This window comes from Aythya marila, assembly GCF_965140915.1.
Source record: "Aythya marila genome assembly, chromosome: 4".
In the NCBI taxonomy this organism is placed as follows: domain Eukaryota; kingdom Metazoa; phylum Chordata; class Aves; order Anseriformes; family Anatidae; genus Aythya; species Aythya marila.
Genome location: NC_139045.1, coordinates 49,623,889 through 49,649,320, shown reverse-complemented (window position 1 = coordinate 49,649,320; position 25,432 = coordinate 49,623,889). Strand labels below are relative to the sequence as shown.

At 38.9% G+C, this 25,432-nt stretch overlaps 1 protein-coding gene across 1 annotated transcript; it reads left to right on the top strand.

Moving 5' to 3' along the window:
• The first annotated feature begins 201 nt into the window (after positions 1-201).
• CWH43 (cell wall biogenesis 43 C-terminal homolog) lies at positions 202-25,432 on the top strand. The gene is made up of 16 exons (XM_082760084.1): positions 202-353; positions 628-819; positions 4,145-4,265; positions 4,400-4,554; positions 5,913-6,114; positions 7,318-7,406; positions 8,612-8,866; positions 12,013-12,138; positions 14,130-14,209; positions 15,457-15,562; positions 16,665-16,800; positions 17,756-17,905; positions 20,099-20,243; positions 20,886-20,947; positions 22,012-22,167; positions 23,687-25,432. The coding sequence occupies exons 1-16, from the start codon at positions 311-313 to the stop codon at positions 23,772-23,774; spliced, it is 2,106 nt and encodes a 701-aa protein (XP_082616210.1). The 5' UTR covers positions 202-310; the 3' UTR covers positions 23,775-25,432.

The following is a 25,432-nucleotide window of genomic DNA, read 5'->3' as shown; positions in this document are numbered from 1 at the left end:
TGCTGACCCTGCCATCCCCTCACCACGGCGCCACCTCGGCACATGCCGGGCCACCCTGAGCACCTCCAGCTGCACCTCTGCTGGGGCTTGCCCAGCTTCAGAGCCACCCTGGGGGCTGTGGTGTGGGTCAGTGCTCTCCTTCAGCAGCACGGGAGGGAAAGGTGAAGGGGAAGGAGAGGGCACTCCGGCAGGCGTCGCTGTGGCGCCCGGTGCCCGCCAGCCTCGTGCCGGCTGAGGCGGCCGCGCTGAGGCGATCCGGGCGCTCGGCTCCCGGGCGAGGAGGGGCCGAAGCCCCCGGCGAGGCGAGGCGATGGGCGCCCTGTGGAGGGCCGCTGTCTCCGAGAGCCTCCTCGGTAGGTGGCGGCGGGGCCGGGGCGAGCCTCCCCCCCTCACGGCCGCGGAGGGCAGCGCCGGGGGCTGCCCGGAGCAGGCGGCGTGTCCCGAGGGGGGCGCGGCGGGGCTGAGGGGAGCCGGGGGCTCCGGGGCGCCCCTGAGATCACCCCTTGGGAGTGGATCAACGATGGTATTTTTAGTAATATGATATTTATATGATGTTTTATATTTTTAGTAATCTCCAGGAAGCCTTGCTATAGAAAATGTACAGTGTATTTTTTCTTTATTTTGAAGGCTACATTTCATGGTCTCTTTACCATGCTCTGCCACCGATGATCTATTACTTCCCCCTTCAGACGCTGGCACTCACGGGTCTAGAAGTTTTTGCAGTTGCCTTCTTTTCTCCAGTACTCTTGATAATCGGTCCTTTTTGGAGGCTGGCTAACAACAAGTACATCCTGGCCCTTCTGAGACTGACTACGGTTGGTAAGTATGCACTGCAGTGACTTACAGATTCCATCTTCTTATCAAGGCATAACAGTAAACATGGCAAATTGCCTCAGGACTCAGAGGATTTTGGAAAGACACGGGAATAAGAAGTTCTTGCTCTCACAAACTTGTGCATTTCTTTTTTTTTTTTTTTTTGTTCTTGAGCCTGTGGATATGGCCAGAGGAATATTGTTTGCATCCATTATGTTGGCTTTTAGACCTGTACTGCATAATTCAAGGCAAATCTCATTTCACTTGTATTTCTAGAGGCTTTTAAATTAGTACAAGTCATGCCCAACAGGAAAAAGTTGTCAATATTGCATGGAGAAGAGCAGAGCAGGTGCTTTTTGTATAGCAGTTCTGTGGCTCTGACAATGGCTGGAGATGAGGTGTTACAGAACAGCTTGGGGCTATGTAATATAAATGTAATGTGCTGCAAGTGAAATGTTCTTTAATACATTTACTTTTGAAGCTCTGGAATTATATATTTTTTTTCTTCATTAAATGCATCTATGTGCCTGTAGCGTATTGCTGGGGTTACAGGCTCATCCTGAGTGTGAAATGACTCTTATATTCCATCAGTTGCACAGGCAGAAGAACATTTGATGTTAAATTTAAGATACAACTTCCTCACAACCTTGCACATGCCCCTTCCTCAGCCAAGACTTGCTGGGATTCCCTCTTTTGTCTTCAGCAGACTAGCACAAGTCTTATCTCTTGCTGATATTCTGGAAGTTTGTTGGGAGAAGATTTGGCAGCTATCTCCAAGTTCAGAAGCAGGTTATTGCTAATGAGTTTGCAACACCTGCATGAACTCAGAGGAGATGAGGGTATCCATCCTGCATAAAGGGAAAATGCTGCTGCTAAGTGATGTCTTGCCTCTTTCTGAAGCAGCAGTTCCTGACTTCTCATTTATCAATATAAGATGATAACCACAGAATCCCTTTCCGTATGATTTTCCTCCTTTACTGGTAGAAGACAGAACAGGATGATCTTATATACCCTCTCTGCATGACTTTCTTTCTTTTCTGAGAATTCCTGTTTCTTATCTCTAGAAATTTGCAAGAATAGAACACAGCTTATTGGTGTCATCAGTTCAGATGAAGAGTAATTTCACTATGCTATTTTCATTTTCTGCTCTTTCCATTTTATCCATCCTAATCCTTTGTTTTAGTTATGTTTTTAATAAGCTTTTCAGTGAGCAGTCTTCCGCTTCACCTTTCTGCAGCAGTTCTCAGTGCATTGCTTTCTACAAAATCTGCTTTTAGAGCCTAGTAGCAACGTGTAAGCATTTCAAATTGCACTCTGCATTCCTTCAAATATCACAGTAATGCAAAATCTGCCGTGTTTATTTAAGATTAGTCATTCAGATCATCTTGCTGCTCTTACTAGTTCACTTTGCCAAAAGAGACTGAAATTGCTTAAGTGAGTGTAATTCTCATTCTGCTAAATAAAGAGCAGTGGTGTGTAAAGTCTGCTGGTTTATATGTTTGCTTACCTGCATCAGGGGCTCCTGATGATACCAACTGTGAACAAGAAGCTAGTGCCTTTGGTAATTATCTGGGGAAAGGATGTGTTGGTGGAGACTGTTGTGGGAGGACTCCAGAGCGTGGGGAGGCTGAAGCTGTGAGCATCCTCAGGCAGAACTAACCTGAGCATTGCTATATGCAGATGAGATCTCCCCTTCACTCCTGCCTAGGGTATCTGAAGCCCACAGAGACCATGTCCTCCTGCTGTTTCCATCTCCTGAACACTCCTAATATTGCCCTTGGCAACTCAACACCATATTCTCTATCAGCTCTGCTGTACTGTATTCACCTTTCCTGTTGCTCTACAGTGAGAGTCAGTATTTGGGGAAGACATAAAAGCATGTTCTTCACCCTCTTTGTCCTTAGCAATGAGTTTAGCAGCTAATGGTAATTCTCACTCTTTACCAGAATATTTAGGAGTTTTTTTTTTTTTTTTAATGATAAAGACTTTCCTTTATCCAACATTATTGCTCACTTTCTTTTCATCTTTTCAGGAAGATTTATTTTCTCTGAAGCTTATCTTTTGATTTCTGTATCCTTTCACGCTACTTGACTTTGTGTTCTATTTAAAAAACACAACACAACAACAAACAGACCTTCTGGTAGCGTCCATTTGAATCTATGTCTTCAGGTAACACATGGAGTGGACTTACATGTTTGGATAGATGTATGTACGTTTTGGGTGTACTTGCTGAGCAGCCCAAGGTGTGTGCAATGTAAGCGTTGCAGTCCCATGCTAGCGTTAATCCAGCTAGCACAAATGACAAAAGATTTGAAGAGGCAGTTGTGGATTTCAGCACAACATAGCAAAATAAATCTGTGTGCATTGTACACGCAACCTGTGCTGAAGTTCATGCAAGCACGTCATTCACTACTCTTGGCCATTTCATTTTGACATCTTTACTCTTGGTTCTGCATCTTTTGCTGTAAGCAGAATGCGGAAATAGACAGTTGGAGGATTCCAGCATGCATTGCCAGGATCAGCAGCTCCATTTCTACCCTTCTTTGCTTAATGCCTCATGATGTTTGACTCATACTTTCTTAGCAAATGGCTGCTAGCAAGTTGCATTGCTTCTCCTGCTGTTTGCTGCTAGTCAAACGTTGTCACCGGGCCAGAATTTGACACACTGACTGAGAGGTTATGAGAATGTGCATGACCCACACTCACTTGGATTGCAAACCTGCTAGCTGAGTTTGAAACTGCCGATAAAGGTGAGGTCATTGTGCCTCAGGAAATGGGGGAGATGCACACGCAGCCTCTCCTTCAGGGGCTGGAGGAGTCACAGTTCTCAGTAACAAGATGGAACAGGCTGCTGCTGCTGGCTCTGAAGCAGGATTCTGGGCCATAGAATGTCTTTTTTGCACCAGTAAGACTCTAATTTTGTTGCTCTAATAATCCTTATGCAATGTATGGTGGCTGCTCCTTTCTAAAAAGGATAAACATCAAGTTTTATGGCTTTTGATTTCTGTGCATGGTTTTTGTGCAAGAGCTTGGTTCTGGAATATCTGTCTGCTTAGATACTTGACCATAAGTATTTAAATTAAGACGTCACTGGGGTCTTGGAGAATATTTTTTTTTTTTATTTTTTTGTGGTAACTGCTATAATGTCACAGACACCCAGTGCCTATCCAAACCTTTCTTTGGTTTGTTTAAAAGTATGTAGTGCCACATGTTCTCCGATGAGTGGTGTAGCCATTCAAGTTACAAACAAGATTGAACTAATGCACAGGAAGTCCTTATTACCTGATCTCTGCTGCCCATTAAAGGAACTTGTGTGTGTCTTTGTTTGTAGGCAGCTTAGCATCGTACCAGGCACCGAATGCTCCGATAAGACTCCTCATCTTGTCTGCAGGTGTTTCTTCCTCATTGCTGGTTCAAACAGTAACGTGGTGGTCAGGAAACAGTTTGCAAAGGTATTTCTTTTTATACTGATGGCATGATAAATGACATCTCTCCATCTGAAAAGGTGTGGGCTTTCTTTTTCCCTCAAAAAATAAGATCTTTTTTACCCTCAAATGCATCAGTATTCTACAACTGATTCTTATAGGTTCATCAGGATATGGGGCTTCATACTGGGCAAGATAATGCTCCTTGTTCTTCGCATCTGGTATACATCACTGAACCCAGTCTGGAGCTCACAAGCTGCCAACACAGTTATACTGACACTTGGTTGTATAGCAGTGGTGGAGCGAATCTATTCAGGTAAGGGCATTGTAGCAAAGAAAGCAGTTATGAAAACATCCTAAAGGAAAACTATCCATGTGTTCCCTTTTTTCCTTCATTTTTTCCTCAGCTGTCTGTTTGTAGATCAGATGCACAAGCAGTGTAGACTTTACAAACAACAGTGCTTTCATCTTCCCCTAACATGGCAGAATCAGTGTCACAATTCATACAAGCTGTAGTAAGTTGGAAATACCAACTAATTGCAGTATCAATAATGCAGCAGTAAAACAAACAAAGAAATAAGAGACCTATAAGAGAAATATTAGATATATAAACCCAGAATGGATTACCCTTTCTCCAACAGAAAACATCTGTCATGTCACTGTTATTTTCTTAATTCAGTCTGCTGTTTCAGTTTCTCTGCCAATGTGTTTTCTTTGACAGAGACAAGACAAATTAAAAGAACAGCTGATGTGGGAAAATAATCATTAAAATAATAATAGAAGAGTGTGTTAATTTCCCTGTTCAAAATTTGCTCGAGTTCTTGGAGTGTCTGGCCAGTTATACAGCAGTTGGGGCTGTCATAGGCTAAATGCTTTCTTTAAAACTGTGAAGGTAGCATTGCCAAGGAAGACAGCAAGGCTGGCTTGGTTAGTTAGGGCAGCTCATGTTAAATCCTCAGAAGTGCCTTCCTTCTCAGTGTAACCTGAATGAATTAATTGAAAGGTAAAACCTTGTCTATGCGTAAGTGGGTATAAGTTGTCATCGTGTGTATTGTTTGTAGACTTGTATTGCATGACACAAACTAAGCCTCCACTTTCATAATAATTTAGGAAGGGAATCTACTGCAGGAAATTAGGAAGGGAATCTCTTATTCGTAGGTGACAAAAGAATGTCTATGCAACTAAAGGCACTGCTTTCTCCTTAGGTGAGTCTCAAGTGATCATCTCCTTAGATGATCTCAAGTGCGTGGAAAAAGGAGAAGAGAAGGAAGGGAGTTTTCTGGCTTCTATGGAAGTGTCGGGTTTTGTTCTTATCGGAGCTTAGAGTTTCAGAGAACAGAGTCCTCTGAATGAATTCTCGTAACTGTTCTGCTGATTTCCAAAGCCAATTTAACAATTTAAATCCCAGTAGCATGAAGGATAATCATATGAGTCATATGAGCAGGTTGCCATTTTTGTACACGTAAGGTCAGTAGCTTTTCCTGACAAATATTTTCTCTTTCTAGGAGATTTTTTCTCTTATCAATTTTCATGGATGATCAGATAAGTTAGCTTTTGTGTTTGAGCCAGTAATTTATTCTGGTAATTTTGTAATCTTGGCTATTGCTTTTTCTCGATAACCCTTTTTACTTTTATTTGACACTTTGCTGAGCTATATTCCTATTCTTAATGTAGGTGGAGACAAGAGGAAACAAGAAGCAAACAATACTGGGAATGGAGTTAGAGAGACTGTTTCCCAGCCTCATTGGCTTTTGTCAGGAATTGCTTTTGGCAGCCTCATGTTTCTCACCGTATGGATATTTGGCGAGGTCTCGCTAATTTCTAGATGGGCAGTAAGTGGGCATCCACACAGAGGTCCAGATCCTAATCCATATGGGTGAGTGCCTGTTTTTGTTTTTTGTTTTTAATGATTTGAACAAAACAGTAATCAAAACCCAATGCCATAGTGGGTGACAAATTAAAACTCAACCAGATCAATTAACTTTGCTTATTTTTGCCTAAAGGAAAAGGACAGACATGTTAAATTACTTATGCATTAAATTACCATGCATTATTGGAAGGAGCTTTGTTACTAGGGAGAGGATGATGGTATAAAAATCTGTATAGAACAGAAGGGACTTCATGCAGAGGGCTTGTGGATAGAGGCCTAGGAGTATTCACTCAGTCCTTTCCTTCATTTTCCTTCTTATTCCTTCTTGTTTTCAGATATTTCTCAGCATTGCATATAAAGAAAAAAAATCTTAAATGTTCTATATTCCAGAATGATTTTTATTTCAACAATAATAAAACCTGATCTGCCACCCTGCAAAATTATTTTTAAATTAGGACTAAAGTCGAAGGGCTTATGAATGAGGTGTATATACAACAGGCAGTAAATGAATTTAGCTGTTGTCTTAACTGAAAAAGTTGTACAAAATAATACACTTTGGAGATGTGTGCAGATAAAAACCCAAAAACAACAACAACAGAACAAGAAGTGTGCAATATTAAAGAATATGCCTCTCTAGAAGTTTTAGGCATTAAGAATATAGTTTTAATGCTGTGAATTGCTCCCTCACATTCCAAAATCTAGAAAGAGAATAGATTAGTTATTCTGATAATCAACTCTGTGTAGCTGCAGGTGAGATAGTTCATAGTTTGGAATCGGCACTCACAAGAGCTGCTCAAGATTGTGAGCAATGTTAGATGCTGCAGGGTTCCTATTTGAAGTGAAGAAAATTCTTCTGTTCAGAGGGGGGATTCCTCCCTCTCACTTGATCTGAGGGATTTTTTTATTTTTTTTCTTTTTGTACCCAGTACTTCAGTGATAAGCTTCTGCTGCTGAACACAGCTTGCTTATACACTATGATAAACTGCCATTATTTTCTGGATGCTTTTTACAACCAGTAAAGGGGAACTAATGTAGCAGGGTGTGAGATGAAGGTATTTTGTGCTGAAATTGAGAACTATTTAAAATAAAAGGATTATAGAATAATACCAACCATCCTCACTTGTGTGTCTAAAAGCTTCTCTTTGAATGTCAGGTGTTTATAAAATTATAGTAATGCACAATTTCTTTTCCTTTTTTTCTTTGTATCAGAGGTACAGTTCTGTTGGGCCTGGCTCATGGACTGATGCTTTCATTTTGGAGTTGGTCTTCTGTTGCCAATTTTGCCTGGTTTCTTATAGGTAGGAGCAAATCTGGAACAGAATTTTTGTTTCTATTACCTTATTCCTTATAGTCATGCCCTTGCACCCTATGCTGCTTGTCAGAGAAGTCAGTCGTTAATCAGAGCTTGCTTTTCTCTGTCACTGCCTGTAGCATACTCGCTGCCTTGTAGAATAAAGAGCAGTTCACCTAAAGGCAAGCTTGCCGCCTGCTTCCTTAGCTGCCGAGGTCTCCAGGCAGCAAAATAATATGAACATTGAAGCAGTTGTGCTGAAGTACTGGATTTGTGAATCAGTCTGCATACAGCAGGTCTTGGGTGATGGGAAAAGGGAGAATCCGAATGCTGGATCTAGACATCATTTTCAGTTGGAAGGAATAGATATGCCGTGGAACAAGTCAGAGATGGAAATTATTATGCTCTTGACTGGTGGAGAAGTGTTTTTTTCTATACTTTCCCAGCACGGATGCAGTTTGTTGTAATTTTTAAGCCCCTCTAAGAGAAATTTACTGGTATAAATGTTTTTTGTTTTTTTTTTTTTGAGTCTGCTTTTTTTTTTTTTTTCTTTCTTAGCTATTTTAGCTTATTGCTTTTGGATCTTTTTATCAAGAAGAAAAAGCAGTACTTTCTACAAAGGTTTAGTAATAATTGGGACCCAACATATGGATTCCAAAGGATGTGACGCATTATGATTTGCTTTTTTCTCATTCACCTTGTCTTTTAGAGCATTCAAGAACTAACAAATTATTCTCTGCAGCCTTAAAACAAGGAATTTAATGCAAACTGCATTTCTCTTAGGACTACTTCTCTGTGGGAGCCAAAATCAAATATCAAACATTGGAAAAGTCTCAGTAAAGACACAAGAGTTTGGCAATGCTAAAACTATTGTTTGCCCTAATAATTTACCTTTAGATGCAGGTGTTAGGCTTCAGAGATCTGTATTCAAATTGTAATACGGCTCTTGGTGATGTTTCTTTGCAGTTTTTTTGCTGCACTGTTGTCAGCTCAAGAAGCAAACTTGAAAAGAACTCTGAGAAAAGTGAGAGGCTGGTTTTGGCTTTTGGGAATAACTGTCCTTCTAGTGGTACAGTTCTCATGTCTGCAAAGCGCAGTTATATTTCACAGACTCATTTTTTCTTTTAAATATCTTTCCTAGAGAGAATGTTTAAAAGAAGAGGGCAGATAATATAGCTGACTGACTCACTGTTCTTTTCTATCCCTTTACAGGTATAGCGTCTGCAGCTGGTCTCCTGTATTTACAGACCTGGAGTGCTGCTGTTGCAGGCAACATTCTTGCTGTCTTTACGATGTGTGTGTGGCCTCAGCTGGCTGGACACTTTGTTAGCTGTCTGCATCCTGCAAAAGCCATGAGTGCAGCCATGTTTGCCTATGTTCTTGAATTATTCTTCTGTGTATGGTGTACAGCTTATAAATTTGTTCCTGGAGGAATTTATGCCAGAGAAAGCTCCCATCTTCTTTTAGGTACATTCATGACTATGAACTACTAGTAATATGCTTGTTTTAGCCTCAGATGTTTAAAATGTACCTAGTGTATAGTTTTTCTAAATGCTCGGCTCCTGTTTGATTTACTAAAGTAAGAGTTTCTATGAGAAAATTATTGAGACATGAAAAACAAATAAAACGCGCGCGCACACACAAAAAGAAAAGAAATAAGCAGTGGGTTTTTGTTTCTTACTGTTAGAAAGAGTTTAAAATGTGGGCAGAAGATGGAATTTAGTTGAGGGAAAATGAAAAAGTGAAAAGGAAGTCTGATAACTAAGTAGACGTCTGAGGAAGAAATGTGTTAATCAGTCACCCTAAAAATAAGGCTGCTCTGCAGTTCAGGGTGTGACTGCACCTGTGTGCTAGCTGCCTTTGATAGCGGTTTGGTACCTCAGGTAACAATGGGGTTGCTGGAAACTCAGGGGTTTAGGAGGGCTGTGAAATGTTGCCAGTAATGTAATTCAGTGCATTAATTAGTCCTGCTCGGAGGACCTAAGTACAGCATCCTGCTGATCTAGCTAGGTTGCAGCTGAGACCTGGGCTTCGTTTCCATGTAACAGTACCTTATGCAGTGTGGACATACCAGCAAGTTTGGAGGAACGTTGATAGTCCTGCAGTGTCAGAAATGTGCAGAGAAACAGGAGGGGGATGGGAGAAGAAAGGAAATTGTCAGGTATTTGCCAATGAGGAAGAACTGAGGTGAGCAAATATAAAGGTTTTAGCAAAATGTTCCCTTGACGAAGGTGGGGAGGTAGAAGGGAAAACAACCCGTTCTGGTTTTGTCTCCAAAATAACTTTTTAAAAAGGTATAAATGTGTTTCAGTAGCATATTTCACCAATCATACTGAGACAATCCTAAACATTGTCTTGGACTAGGTGTATGGCACATTTGAGAATGTGACACATCATCCTATATTTTGTTTCGAAAGGATTAAGGAATGCCGAGTTTGACTTGTTGCTTCAGTGGTTTCAGATTTCAGAAGTGCCTTTGCAACCCCTTTCCGTCAGTCCAGGTTCCTAGTTTGTGTGTAGTCCTTCACGTGTTACAGCAATCACTCCAGTTTCAGATTGTTGTGTTCTGAGGAGTGCTCCATTACATTTGTTGCAGTTTTCTGTGTTCTGAAAGCAATCTGGGTAGTCTGTAGAAAAGGTTGCCTCAGTTCATTTCATTTTATTTTTTGGAGTTATAGGAAGAAAGCACATGGTAGAGAAAAGTCAAATGTTTCTTGAATAATGCTTTGACAAAAGAAAAGCTATTACACAAAATCTCTCTCTGTCACTTCCTTTGAATACACTGATGATTAAGTGTCCTGGCTGGATCATGGGATAGTAACACAGAGATGGCTTTCCTTAACTTTCTCTTTGGCTGAAAGAAACTGGTGAGCTGACCCTCTCTCAGCTGATGGCACTACATGAGCTTATTCAATCTGAGAGTCCAATTTCTGGCTTTTTGATGGCATCTCGTAGCTGTCAAAGACACACAAATTATACTGTGAGGCTAAGTATTTATTGCTGTGCTTCTTCCCTTACAGCCTGCCTTTCTGGCAAACTGCTTGTTTTCTTCTGCTTTCTTTCAGGTGCAAGTGTTGTTTCTTGCTTTCTCCTCCTGTCCAATATCCTGCCTTTCTCTTGCCGCAGTCTGGGTAGGGAACTGCACTGGGAGAAGTGACGATGAAAGTAAGATCGTTCTGTTCAAAACTTCTGTGCTACTTCAATGTGATGTGCCCTAATGCTCGGGGTTGGAGCCCTGCTTGTCCGTTGACTTGAGTGCCTTTGAAGTAGTTTCCCCTTGAGAAAGGTTTGTTTGTTCCCCCTTCTTCATTAGACTAGACCCGGCTTCCTGGTTTGCAAACTTTTACACCTAACATAGCAAGTAAGGGCAGTAAGGAAATAACGAGGAACAGTTATGTTATCTTCAGCTCTAACTCTGAAATAAAACATGACTTCTGTAGTTAATTACAACAAACAGGTATTGAGGATGTAGACCTTTCCCAGCAGAGCTCTAAGCCAGTTTGTTAGGCTCCCACATTTTCTTTGCAGGTAATGGAATGCTGTAGCTCATAAGGGATGGGATAAGAGGTTGTAATATTAGTCTGCACTACCTATGGAAAAGAAAATATACCATCACGGTGCATTGCAACAGTTAGTGCCCTGAAGCCTAACTAGCTTTTAAAATGTATAAGTGGGCTTAGCTGTCTGTTCTTAAAAAGCACAGCCACTTCTCTTGGCTGTGGAGGAAAAGAATACAAGATGCTGCCTCCCATCCTGCTGCAGTCTGCTTACACTGTGTCCGAATGAACTGTTGAGCAGTTGCTCTTGGAGTGCCTGGATAAAAACATGTTACTGTTATCTTGGTGACAAAGCAGTTAACTTGCAGAGTTAACAGGCATCTAGAATCAACAATAAATATCTTTATATTTCATCAAGCTGTTGCTGCAAGAATTGTAATATATAAGTGTTACTTAAATGCTCTTGTCTGGATTAATTCTGGAAAACTTTAAAAGCACTGGGCTGATCTGAGAGCTGGAGCTGTCAGTGGGAGCCTGGAAGTACTTAGCGTGTCCTGCCCGCTGTGCGCCAGCCTTTTTGGCCTAGAACCACGAAACTGTACTGCAGTGCTGTTAAAATCAGCCTTTGTGTTAGCTGGCTAAATGTTCTGTGGAATAATGTTTTGTGTAGGATAGGTGTTCAGTGGAGTTTTAAATCCTCTTTTAGCTTTGAATCCTTCCTGCGGTGTTACTGCTTTGAAATAACATTTTGGAAATATTTGTCATTAGTGCCATGCGTAATGTCACAAGCCGATTTTGTTGGGAGCGGTGCTTGTGGCAGCAAATGCTACAATGTAAATTAACACTATTAATGTCGAAGTGCTGCAGGGATAGGTGAGGTGAATACTGACAATGATAAGTTAGATTTTTTTCTATCAATTAATCTCGTGTTGCCTGCATTACTACATTTGGTATGGCATTTGTCTGTTTGGGTGCTGACTGAATTGCCTCTGTTGGTGAAGCTGTAAGGTTGAATGTAACACAGCAGCTGGGAGTTTATAAATGATGCATATATGAGCAATGTTTAATATGCTAAAACTCTATGAAAAAAAAACAACTAATGACATATTTTTACAGGTTTTATTATGTTATGCATTGGGCTAGACTTTCTAACAGGATCCAAGAAAGACCTTAGCTCCATTTTTGAAGTGAAAAGCAACCAAAAGCCGCTGTTCAAAAGGAGTGAAAAATATATTAAACTCTGTAAGTATAATTTTTCTCCCTCTCATCCATGACTCTAAGGATACTGCCTGAGGAAGAAGAGTACAGCAGTGCAGTGCTTTGCTCAGATGTTTTAGAAAGGTGGGATTTGGTGCTGGTTCTAGAGCCAGAGCTGAGGTTGGTATTGCACAGGTTCCAGTCTCTTTGTATCGTGAGATCTATTGCATGTGTACACAGAAGAAAGACTTGCCAGCCCATTCAGTATGTTGATTTGGGCATGTCAGCCCTTCAAAGAGCTGTGTTAGCTGTCTGGCAAAGGGGTGGGATGTGGATGGAGCTGCTATTTGACATGACTGCCCTTCTGTGGGAGTCCTGCAGAGCTGATGGTGAATGACCACCCTGATTCCTGGCTGTGTGTTCAGACCAGGCCTGTCGTGAAACTTCTGTCATCTGCCTGTCAAGTTTCCAGATAGTATGTTTCAGGTCTGATTTTCTTTTCTTAGGTTTTGAAAAGAAACTAAAATATTTTAATTTCATTTTGTATTTTAAACCTCTGGAATTCATCCAAGTGATGCTTTCAAGTATTTGGCTATGATTATTTAAATTTCAGATTTGTTTCCATTATTAACTTTTTTTTTTTGTTTAAAAAAAAAAAAAAGAGAAATCATACAGCATTTTTCTGTTCTATTGATACTGTAAAATTTAGTAAAAGAAAAAAATGGCTAGTGGCTAGGGCATGATAACCCCACAGAGATCAGGATGCTAAATGTTCATGCTCCTGTATCTTTTTTTTCTTCTGTGATTTTGGATCAAATTGTCTATCATCTGTGTGCCTCATTTGACCTTGTTTGGACATTGGAGGCAATGGTGCTTTCCTGCTTTACAGGGCTGTTTCTGAAAGCTTTGTGAAGCTGTTTGCCCTAAATACTCAAGGGCCAGAAGAATATTAAAGCACATTTGTGTATTAGAGGAAATGTGAGCACCAGTGCAAGTGGTTTAAACATTACTACACTAAAAACATTCCACAAAAATGAGTACATACTGTTGAAATCTCAGAAAATTAGCTGAGCAAAGGCTCTGCTTTGTCATAGACAGTATTTTAAAGTAAGTTCTGCATTTCCCCATCATGCTCAGACTTGTATTTTTTTCTCAGCTTCCCCTTTAAGCACCTTTGCATCTGACAGACTATGAAGTTGCTTAACATTTACTAATACAAACAGCATGTCCGTCCTTCTGACATCATCCACAGTGAAATTTATTTAAATCTGACAAAGTTGTTCCAGTAAACTCGCATAAAAATAATTACACGTTTGTTTAAAGATTCGATGAAAGAATAAACTGGGGTTACTGAAGTCATTGTAGATTCTGTATGCCACCGTATAAACAAAATAACTGCAGAGGAGTTTTTTCATCAAATTGCAATGTGCCAAACACTGACAGCTCCTAAGTGTCCACCGTGGTTATTTGGAAGGCTACAGGAGCAATGGGAAAGCTCTGAATTTGCATTGTGTGAAGCCACAGTGCCTTTCCAAAAACCCATCAATGCGGGTACTTAAATAAGAACTGCCCTGGAGGTCTGGCAGGGATCATATCTTTCTGACATCTAGTGGCTTGTGAAGTAAACTAAATTTTATTCCACGCATTATGTTAATGCAAAATAAAAGATGCATGCTATAGATGCATATCTGGAGCACTATGAGGGAAACACTGGAAAGTTTACATGATGCTGTTATCTCCTATAATGTCTTCTTCGGTAGGTATGTTTTTTACACAAATATTCCAGGCAGTGTTGGTGTATTGTGTCTGCTGATTTGGAGAATGGAAGTGTGTATGTGCACACATACCGATATTCTTTAGTACACGACGTTGGAATGGTGTTATCACTGCCATGTGTGGAAATTTAAATCTATACTTTCCCCATCCTATGAGTAGCACACCTTAGAATGACCGTATATCCAGTTCTTTTTAACTGCAATGAGAACTTAATTTCCTCTTGCTTTAAAATAAACTTTCCCGTGTTTCTCTCTTTCAAGTGTTGTGGCTGTTTGTTGGTGTTGGTTTGCTAGGATTGGGTCTGCGTTATAAAGCTTACGAGAAGAAATTGGGCCAAGGGGTGAGTAGCGTGTTTGTGAAAATGGTAACTTTCAAATATACAGTGAAATGTGCTTGTGATATCTTAGGTTTGTTGGTTGTCTTTATAGCAGTATCCAAATATTCAGCAGCAGTAATTCAGAAATGAATATGCAAGAAGTTCGCATTGTGAATTCATGCTGAATACAGGAAACGTTTGGGTCTTTGGAGGTTTGTTGTGCTGCTACGAAGGAAATAAAAACGTTCTAGAAAGCTGAGAGATTCTTGCCTCATACACTTGATTTGAATACTACTTTTATAAATTAGTTTATTTTAATTCTATTCAAAACTGGACTGGTCAATACCATTAGCAGCTTGATCTTGCATCAGAGAGGTATGCCCGGATAAATTCCTGAGGCCCTTTCCAGCTGAAGGTACTCTTTGTTTCTGTATTTATATGCGTAAGTCTGAACTGAACCTCTCTGACAAGTTGGTTGACCTAGATTAGGCTAATTAAGGAAGTTGGATAAAAATCAGAAGATTTCAGTTTCCTATCTAGTAAAAAATCAAGTATTGCAGAGACATTAACAATTCAGATGCTTCATGCTCACAAATTTTAGCAATTAAGTTACTTATAAGTTGTCTGAGGCTGTTGTCTACATAGTTAGTAATTTTAACTCAAAATTAGAGCTGTTTTTAGCAGACATAAATTAACCTTTCTATTCCATGAGTTTGCTATTGTAAAATTAAACTTTTGATGAAAGTGGTTGCAATTATGAATTAAACTTGTTTTTTCTTGGTGGTAATCCAGAAATGGTCATTTGAAGCTTGCTCTTGACGTGTTTTCCTGTTGGTAATTTCTTTCTTAGAGAAGTCTCTGATGACAAATGCAGGAAAAGATGCAGAAAAGATGATGAGAGCTGAGTAGAAAGTATGTGTACGCGTATACAGTTGGCTTTCTTTTTAAAACTCATTGAGGATTGTAGTACAGAAAATAGGTAGTTAATCTGAGAAAGATGACAATATTCTTGGTCTTTTTCATATCCATATATTTACTGTTACTTGTACAAATTCATTTTAACTTCAGTGACTTTTCTCATCATGGTAACAGCACAGATTTTTCTAAAAAATACCTGAAGAATAATCTTGACAGCTTTATTCAGAAAATATATTGGTTAAAATATCTCCTCTTGGGTGTCTTTTATGGCACCATGTATCTGATATTGATGACTGTAAATGTACATGGAAGTCAAATCATAATTAACTTTTTTTTGCATTTTATTTTTTGAGGTTCCAAAAAGAGACTTCTCTGCTATGATCTGGCCTTTTAGATTTGCATATGACAATGAAGGATGGTCTAATTTGGAAGGATCAGCTAATTTGCTCAATCAGACAGGTAACTTTTTTTCCCCACTTAATTTATGTGTGAGAGGCTACATATGAAGAAACAGAGAGAAGCAAGAACATCTAGCTGGCTGAGTCTGTTCTTACGTTAATTTAAGAACATTAAAAACCATGTTCTTACATGGTTTTCTCCTGAATTTGTGAGCTGTTCCAGTTCAATCACTTCAGTTAAAAAGCTATTTACAGTGGCAGTCATTTTTTCTTAGATTTAAAGAGGTTTTTGGTTTTTGGAAACACTTCACTATCTGTATTTTTTTTGTTTGTTTGATTTTTGCTGTGTTGTTATCTCTTATATTGCTAATGAGTCACTTATCTATACAGAAATGCTTTGCACAAATGAAATAATGATAGGTAACCTTCCTTCAGGCATGGGCAGGCCTTTTCTAGCTGCTGGGTTCCTTCAGGACCAGATGTCTTCCTGGCAGCTAAATCTGTAGGAGAACCTGTCCGGTGGCAAAACAACACCTCAGTATGTAAACATGGAGGGACATCAGTGCCCTGAGAAAGTGAGATGGCTGTGGGTAGTCTGCAATTCACTGGAGCTGGGAACCCTTCTGTTGCCATGCTTGTGTGCCAGTGCCAAGTTGCTGCAGGCTAATGAATTGTTTGGGCAGCAGCAGCCTGCTTCCTCTTGCACACAAGCCTTTGGAATGGAGTAAGATTTGGCAGATGAAGGTAAATGCAGATGTACTGTGCAGTGCTTGTTCATTAAGTTGAAAGCAGTAGACACCCTACTGTGCTGTTAATCTGTGTACGTACAGAATACCTAAATGCTTTTGAAATGTACCACACTACATATGTGCAGGCCAGCTGTACAGTGCAATCTTGTGTGTCTGGTTATGTGGCAGGGAGGAGCTCTGGCATCCAGGCACGAGGATATCTCCATCAGAGGCTGTGTAGCCTGTGGCAACTGGAAGTGTGGGCACCAGTTTGTTGCTGGCGTAAGACTGGCCCCAATTGACTCCTGAAGGACTTGTGTCCATCCCTGTGTAATCAAAAGGGAAATAAGCACATTCTGTAGTCATTTATGATTTGTGTTTGTAGGTTGTAGTTATAAATTTGTAAAGATTTCTTTTTTTTTCCCCTCATTTTAGGTGCGGATTTCATCACTATTCTGGAGAGTGATGCCTCTAAACCGTTTATTGGGAACAACGATCCAACAATGTGGCTTGGAGAAAGACTAGGATTTTACACAGATTTTGGTCCAAGCACAAGAGATCATACTTGGGGGTGAGTCACCTTTACATGCACAGTGACAGTACATGAAAATAAATACTCCACTAGAACACAGACAAAGAGTAATTGAAATAGTAATCACCATAATCACTTGCTGGAGCTTGTCTTTAAGAACATGTTCTGACTCCCTAGCCTTACAACGCGATGCAGATCAGGTTTTCTGTTTGTTAAAAGTGATCAGTTCTTGGTGCCTGTGCCTGCAAGCTGCCTCGGTATTGGTGATGCAGAGTATGGCATCCTGGCCCTTAATGGAAGTTTGGAAGTTGGATTTGGAAGTATGGCATTTCAGATTATGTTTCTGATTCCCTTTTCTTGTCAGCTCTGAGAACTTCAGATTTCAGCCTTCAACATGTGATAGCAGTTGGAAAATGTAACTGCACTTGGAGTAACTACAAATTTTGAATTCATTAAATTCAGCTTGGGAAATATGGTGGGAAATGGACATAGAAAGGCACGTGCCTGTTTGACCAGAACTTTTGTGTTCTTGACCAACTACCAGTTGGATATCTGAATATTTCTGCAGTCTGGAAAATAGTGGCTTATAATGTGGTGGCTTTTTAGGGGGATTTGCAGATCTCTGTGGTAAGTGGAACTTGTAGTGAAGTTGCAATGGCTACCTTATTCTTCCTGTATGTGAGAAGAATTCAGTAATTTTCCTCTTCAAGAGCCTGTATCTTTATGTGGTACTAAATGCAATTTTTTTTTCCTGCACTATTTATGACCTACTCATATCACCTTTGTTACCAATTTATTTTGGGGTTAGAATGAATTTGATTATTTTTATTTTTTTTAGACGTGCGATTAAGTAATATTTTAGACAAAAACAAATCTAAGTTCAGAAAAATCCTCTAGAGACGGTTTGAATTATTTTGGTCACATTTATCTGCTTAGCTCAGATTAGCGATGCTTGTGAGTTAGAAAAAGTAACTCTTTCCCTCTTTTCATGTAGCATTATGGCACTGTCAAGGTATCCCATTGTAAAATCTACCCACCACCTTCTTCCATCTCCAGAGGGAGAGATTGCACCTGCCATCTCCATGACTGTCAATTTCACTGGGAAGCTGGTTGATTTTGTTGTTGCTCACTTTGGAAATGAAGAGTGGGTATTCTATTTATTTCCTGTTACGTATGTCGTGCTAAGTTAATCGTAATTGTCATCAACTTCTGGGGTTTCTTTTGTATTCTTTAAAATCTGCTGTGGTGCTGGTTCTAGCAATACACATTGGAGGAAATACTGCGATCTAACTAGCAGTTAGAAATTCTAAAGCCTTTTTTTAAGGGATGAATTTGTCATGCAAAACTTGGCTGAGCTTAATATCCAGGTTAACAGAGATATGAAAAAAATACTGTTCTGCAAAAACAGGAACAGGGCTACCGATACATCTCAGGCCATGAGAGCATCCTTCTGACTTTCTGCATCCATTATATTCCACACTGAGTGCAGATAGTTATGGATAGCTAGCATGAATAGACAACTGATGTTTATTAAAATAAAAAGTAACAATTCTGATGCCTCCAAGAAAGGACAGTGTCTAAACAACAAAAATATACATTCAGTGTCTTTCTGACTATATGAAACTGGAAATATAAAAGCTGACCTCTGGATTCTGAAATAAAGAATTATTATATCAGTAACTCAAATATGTGATGAAAAAGACTAAGGGATATCTTTCAGTTCTTTACTTTAAAGCAATGTCTGAGTTACTGTGTAATGAATATTAATAAGGGATAGTTTTGTGATGCTCCATGTAGTTGTATTTCCTATTTGTTGCAATATCTAAAATTATGTTTGTCATTTATTTTTAATTTGTTTTAATTTACAGAGAGACAAATTTATGGATTGGGTACAGAGTATAATACACAAAGAAGCTGCTCAGAAAGCAGTAGGAATTCTCGTTATCCCATACCAAGCTTCCTCCTTCCTTTTCCTTTTGTAGAAGCTGTGCTGCAAGCATGCAAATAGTTTATAGATCCCCTTTTACTAAGCATATATAATTGTCAGGAACCACTCCCAATCTGAAGTCTACAAAGAAATTCCATTTTGTGCTTCACACAGATGATTAGACTTGCCTCTCTGAGAAACTATTTGTCAAAGCATAAGAAAATAGCTCTGTATTCCCCTCTCACAGAGAGCTAAGATAAAGATGAAGGAGAAAATAGGAGGAGACACATGGGAAACAAGGACAAATTAGATTGTGTTTTGAGATTAATGGATTTTATAATTAAATGCCATATACAACTGCTTGTTTTTCATCTGTCATTGCTGCTTAGAATGACGTAAACTAAGATACTAGATAACTGGGGATTTTTTTAAGACTGTTTCTAAAATGTGGGAATATGTCATTGGTGTCCTTTAAAAGAACCCATCTTCTCGAGAGGCATGTCTAGAAGGAGCAGCTAGCTGAGCAGACAACTTTACGTATACATAAGTCAGGCTTCCTGAAATGGTCTTTATCTCCTCTCCATCTGCTCCTTCTCTCTTACGCATTTGGCCCACTCAGAAGACTGCTATTTAAAAGCACGGTATTTCAGCCCCTGTCTTCTCAACTTGCTGTCTCAATGCTATGTAGCCCAGTCTACCAAAATACAGAAGAGAATATGCTTTGTGCAACTGTTCAAAGTGCAGAATCATGGAAAGAGAAGCATCTTTGCATAATGACAAATCCAAGGACAGGAACTGGATTTCAGTGCAGTATTCATGCTACCAGGCTCTGCTTACACTGTCACTTTTGGTCATGTTGGAACTTCTGGGTAAATCTTGTTAAAAAGATGGAGAATACCTGGCAAATATTCTAAGTGTTAATGGGATGACACAGCTCTTAAGTTATGTCTCATAAATCACGTGACTTAGATTTTAAGACTACTTTTTACCATGATCTGTCCATCAGAAAAGTAAAAGGTTTTGTAGGCGTACAAACTCTTTGTTATGCAGCAGACAGTCTGTACTAGCACAACTACATTTCAAGTGCAGGCAGTGACACAGCCTCAGGTAACCAAAAGAACTTACACTCACATTTCCTAGTAATGAGATAGGTATTAAAAAACAAAACAGTAATAGAAAAAGCTGCTTGTATAATGGTTAGGAAGAGAGCCGTGATTACATCCACCACTACCACGTGGCTTTTATTCAACATGGTGATCATTTGGAATCATCAAGCTTGCTGTTAACTTCCATATTCTCTAATACTGGGGAATAAAAAAGGTGTCAGACTCATTTCTGGTGTGCTATGATATACCAGACAGAATCTGGGCTTAAATATATGTATGTTAAAGTCTTTCCCAATTCTTTCAGAGAGGACTTGGACAGAAAACTTCAGGCCATAGCCGTTTCCAAGTTGTTGAAGACTAGCTCTAAGCAAATTGTATTCCTAGGATACATCACTTCAGCTCCTGGATCCAGAGATTATACTGAACTAATAAAAAATGGAAATGTCCAGGTAATATAAAAATAGTGCTGCTTTCAACAGTGAGAGATAATGTATATTTAAACATTCATTTTAATGTTGCAGTGTGGTAACTTAGACACACAAGAAGATGCACACAGATTTTCAGAGACAGTCTTCAGCTGCCTCATGAAATGCTGTAGAGAAGATGGATTTATGTGGTGAAAAGATAAGAGGCAGTGGGCTCCAACTACCATGAGAGAAATGTCAATAAGATGGTAGAAGAAAAAATCACAGTGAGGATTGTCAAGCATGAGAAGAGGGGCCCAGAGAATTTGTTAAATCTCTGTCCTTGGAGATCTTAAAAGCTTGGCTGCATAAGGTCCTGAGTAACTTGCTCGAAGTTGCTTTGAGCATACAGTTGTGAGTGGTGACCCCAAAAGGTCCCTTCCAACCTCTAGTTCTGTGATTGTTTTGTTTTAAAACAGTTCTGCAGTTTGGCTGTCTGTCAGGAGGTGTAATGAAGTCTGATCTGTTTGTGTCTAGCATAGTGGATTTTTTCCTTTCTACCTTGCTATTGCATTTTAGGCCAAACACTTTTCTACACCAGGTTTATACATTGGTTCTGTAGCTGATTTAAAGCCTAACCATAAGGAGAGCTGTCTTATTTGACTTCTTTTTTTCTTTCACTCATAGGATATTGATAATACAGATCGTGACAGGTGGTGTAGCTATATTATGTATCGAGGAGTAATAAGGTATGTTAAAGAGGAACATTTAGAAATTTGCTTTAAATATCTTTATGACAATAAATTTTAGACCTTGCTGTAGGTAATTGTGTAAGAGTCTTACATCCCTTAACAAATGTGTATGGAGAGTTAGGTATCTTATGAAATAATGTGAAACACTGATCTCAAAAATAATTGGTGTACTTCCAAATATAATTAGCAAAGGCAGCGTTAGTGTTTCATCCTTCTGTATCAAAAGCCTTCAGACCTAAACTGCTTCGGTAACATAAAAATACTTTTTTTTTCTCCAAGATCCAAGCTCTGGCTTTGCAGCATCACTCTAAAATGTGAAGGCTAAGCCCTAATTTGTATGTGACACAGAAGATACAAATTATAAACTATGATTGTAGGGTTTGTTCAAGCAAAATGCTGATCTAATCGAACCAAGATTTATGCTGGATTTAGTGGAAATCTTGACTGTGTAAACCCATATCGAAGCATTTTGCTCTGCTGGGACCCATGCACTCCACGTCTTGGAAATACCAAGCTCCTTGTAAATCATTCTCTTGGTGATGTATGTTCCAGAATGTAATTAAGCTTATTCCAAATTAACTATGTAAATTCTGCAGTGTTAACAGGAGTAAACCCGGTAAACTAGATGGCTGTCTTAAGTAACTGTATTGAGTAGAAATAGCCCAACATTTGCAATCTCATTTTATTAGTGGCTCATGTCGCTAATGCTTGAATTTCAGAATTTCTTCAGTGAAGTTGGTGAATTTGCATCAATATGTATATGCTAAAACTGTGATTTTAAAACTGAAAAGTTTTAAAACTGAAGAACTGATTAACTTCCTATCTCTAGAATTTATTTTTGTTGTCAAGCACTAAAACTTTCTCAGTTTTTCTGCTTGCGACATTGTGTTATGATGAGTGTGTTTATGCAGCATGTTAAGATTTTGGAAGGTGAGATTCATTGACATGAAAAGTTACATCGATAAGTTAAATAATAAGATTGGGAAAAAGTGACACAATTTAAGAATGTGGTGAGACTGCTTTGAATTATTCTTCAAGCTAACTCTTCTTGAATCTGACAGGTTGGGCTATGCCCGCATATCTCACGCTGGTTTAAGCGATTCAGAAGTCCAAATGGCCAAATTTAGGATCCCAGATGATTTAGATAACTATGTTGATAATGACAGAATTGTTACTGATCCCAGCCAAGTTCCTGAGGACATCCATTTCAATCCCAGGTCAGTATATCCCCTAAGAAGTTAAGGGGATGATGTACATGACATTCAGGAACAAAATAGTTCTCAAAGTGGGAGGTACTGGTCCGTACCAAATTAGGAGGCAATAACTTCTGATTTGTAATTCCATTTTTACCATTAACTTGGAATGTGCCTTGGGAAAATCCGTCTGCTGCATTGCACCATAAATTGAAAGTAATGTTTATTTCACCCAGATAATTAATTTCTGAGATTGTTTGATAGGGATATTTGCCAAGTGGTGTGGTAACTCTTCTTATAGATGATGAAAGATCTCCCATGCTTCTCAGCACTTGGAGGATCAGGACCTTAAAATATTTAGATGTAGATTTAAATGTTCTACTAATTAGAACACAAAATACAATTTATGTGTTAAAATACTTATGCAAAAAGTATTTAATATAGAATATAACATATGAAAATGTCAAACAGAATGCCTAGTGCAGTTTGTTACATATGTCCAGAAAAAAAAAAGGACCAGGTTTTAAGCTGATGTTATTTTTCTACTGGCATTACGTAACAAAGAAACATGGAGAAAGGTGTTTATTTTGGATCAAATATCAGCAGAGAGTCAGGAGGTTTGAGATAGATGTTGCCACAAAGTGACAATTTCCAACAGTGTTGAACTTACTAAGTTAACTTATTTCTACATTACACGATACAGAATATATATAATATATATATTTTATATGCACAAACAGTTGAACTTACTTTTTGTTAACCACTCAGTCACTGGCTTCCTGCCGAAGCAGGGCTTTGCCTAGTCTTTTGCACATGATGAAACTTGCCCAAAGTTAGAATTACACTTTCAAATTTTTCAAAGTTGATTTCACCACAGACTATTTTTTTGTTCCTGATTTCTTTATGGCTGCCTATAAGCAGAAAAAAATGGTAATCTTTAGCAATAAGTTTAACCTTTTCCCATTTTAGTTCATTTGAAGCATTACTGTAGTAGTACTTCATTTGAAGTACTATTTCTACATGTTACTTAGCACTGATATTTTGCAGAAGTACTACGTTTTACTTCTGCAAATCCATCTACTGTAGTAGGCAGCGGTCCAAATCTTCAGGTTTAAATACAGCATGAAAAAATACAATTTCCACCATAATTTTCAAATAAAAATCTGTGATATTGACCATAGAGCTGAGTATTTGGATACTGTGGAGAACAAAACACTATCTCCACTGAAGTCAGTGGAAAAAAGTTAAAGAGCGCAGGATTTTACTGGATAAAAACCCCCCTCACCTTTGTCAGCAGGAGTTCCATTTATAGAGTGCCTGGAGCATTAATCCAATCACTGTAATTAAATGTCTCCATCCTCAGAGACCTCTAGCTAGTTAGCTGACATAGATTATGATTTATATGTAAGTATATGGTCTATTTCTGAAAAAAGCTATCTAGAACATTAAGAACAAATATTAATTATACTACAGAAATGCATGACTTGACTGTGTGGGTTAAATCCTATTGTGATGATTTTGCTTTGTTGAATATTTTTCTTAGGTTTGGATCTTACAAAGATGGACATAATTATGAGCTTATTCACCACTTTCATATGAGCACTCCTAAATATTTTAAGCAAACAAACTAGAATGAGAGAATAACATATCACTGGGACCAACAAAGGTTTGTTGTTTGAAACTGACCTAGCAGCCAAAAAGACTACATTGTTTAAGAAGGAGGAACTCCCATGCTGTACAACACCGAACTTCTGTGTCATAGTTGGTGACTCTCTTCTTTAATGAGTTGTCATCGTTGTAAGAGAGGGAAGTTGCAAACGTTTTGATAAATTGGTATCCACCTGGGGCAGACGTGTTTTGTATGCATCCAGGCATGGGTGGGAGTTTGATTTGGAATAACTTCTGCAATCTTATTGAACGTATCCTATACTGTACTGTTTCAGAGTTAAATGGACCTATCCTTTTCAGATGTGACCCCTTTCCTCTCCTGGTAGCTCTTTGGAAAAATTACGTGCAAAAATATGCAAAAACTATGTTTAAATAACTGTGTGCACTTTTGACTTGAATCTGCTGCCAATCTGTATTTTATTCTTAAAGAAATTTGGTTTTATAGAACAATTTGCAGATTGATATTTATAGTATTGGTGAAAAGGTTGTGACTCTTACAGGCTTTAACAAAATATTAGACACTGCAATGTTTTTACAAAGAGGATAAAGTATTTCTGAATAACTATTGTTTATGACCCACGGGCACACTGCAGAAGAATGTATTTAAAAACTCTTGCTTACCATGACAAGGTTTCTGTGAAGAGACAAAAGTTGATGGTAATTTTTATTTCTTGCACTTTCAGCAGTTTTCTTTTGCAGATGCCAGTAGTCCTGGTCTCTCCCTTCTCACAGCCTGCATCAGCTGCTGGTGCTGGCACCAGCAGTGCACAGTGGTGCTGAGTAACCCCACTTCTTGCTGCATGCACTGATGCTAGCTCTGACTTATGTCCAGCCACAGGTCTGCCTTTCCACAGCATGTACAAAACATAACATTAACTTGCCACATTACTTAATATTTTCCACAGGCCGACTCTACAATTATACATTGTAACATGAACATTCATGTGAGATGCAGGAAATCGTATTCAGAAACATAAAAGCTTGAAACCTTCTTTTTTTTTTTTTTTTAACGATTATAAAAATAGAATCAGGTCATTTCTCAAGAAGTCAGACACCAAAGCACAAGTTGTGGTAATAGATCAGGCTATACATCATCTGTGTGTATTCTTCCAAATCAGTGTGCACACTTGAATGGATTTTCAGTTTTCACAGGATTTAGAAATGTTCTCCCCTTCCCGAAAGCTAAAGTTAAAATATTCTGTTCCTTTGAGTAACGTTACGTTGGTGGATCTGTACCTCATAATGTCCACATATCCCACTGTATGCAAATATACTAAGTATCAATTATATGTCAGCATTTGGATTACTTTCTCAGAACGACTAGGAGAAACTATGACCGTGGACTGTATGTATACGGCTAAAGCTAAACCCACGCTTGATTTGTCCTTGAATTTGTGTGTTGTCCTAACTCTCTTGTATCTGGTTTAGAAAACAGTGCAGTACACCTCTTAGTCGCAATTGCTATGTCTCAAACTATGGAAGAAATGTGCTAGAACAGGTCCTGCTGCAGGGGCGTGTGACTAGTCCTGTTGTTTTCTAATCCCACTCTTGTCATTTCAGCTTTCAAAAGGTACTATGTTATGAAATTAAAATGTTTGTGGATATCTTTCACTGTACATTC

Excerpts from the sequence above, each read along its gene's own strand:
- CWH43 (XM_082760084.1), top strand. The coding sequence starts at position 311 with ATGGGCGCCCTGTGGAGGGCCGCTGTCTCCGAGAGCCTCCTCG. Across the intron at positions 6,115-7,317 it reads CCAGATCCTAATCCATATGG|AGGTACAGTTCTGTTGGGCC; the intron begins GTGAGTGCCTGT and ends TCTTTGTATCAG. Across the intron at positions 20,244-20,885 it reads TAAAAAATGGAAATGTCCAG|GATATTGATAATACAGATCG; the intron begins GTAATATAAAAA and ends TTTCACTCATAG.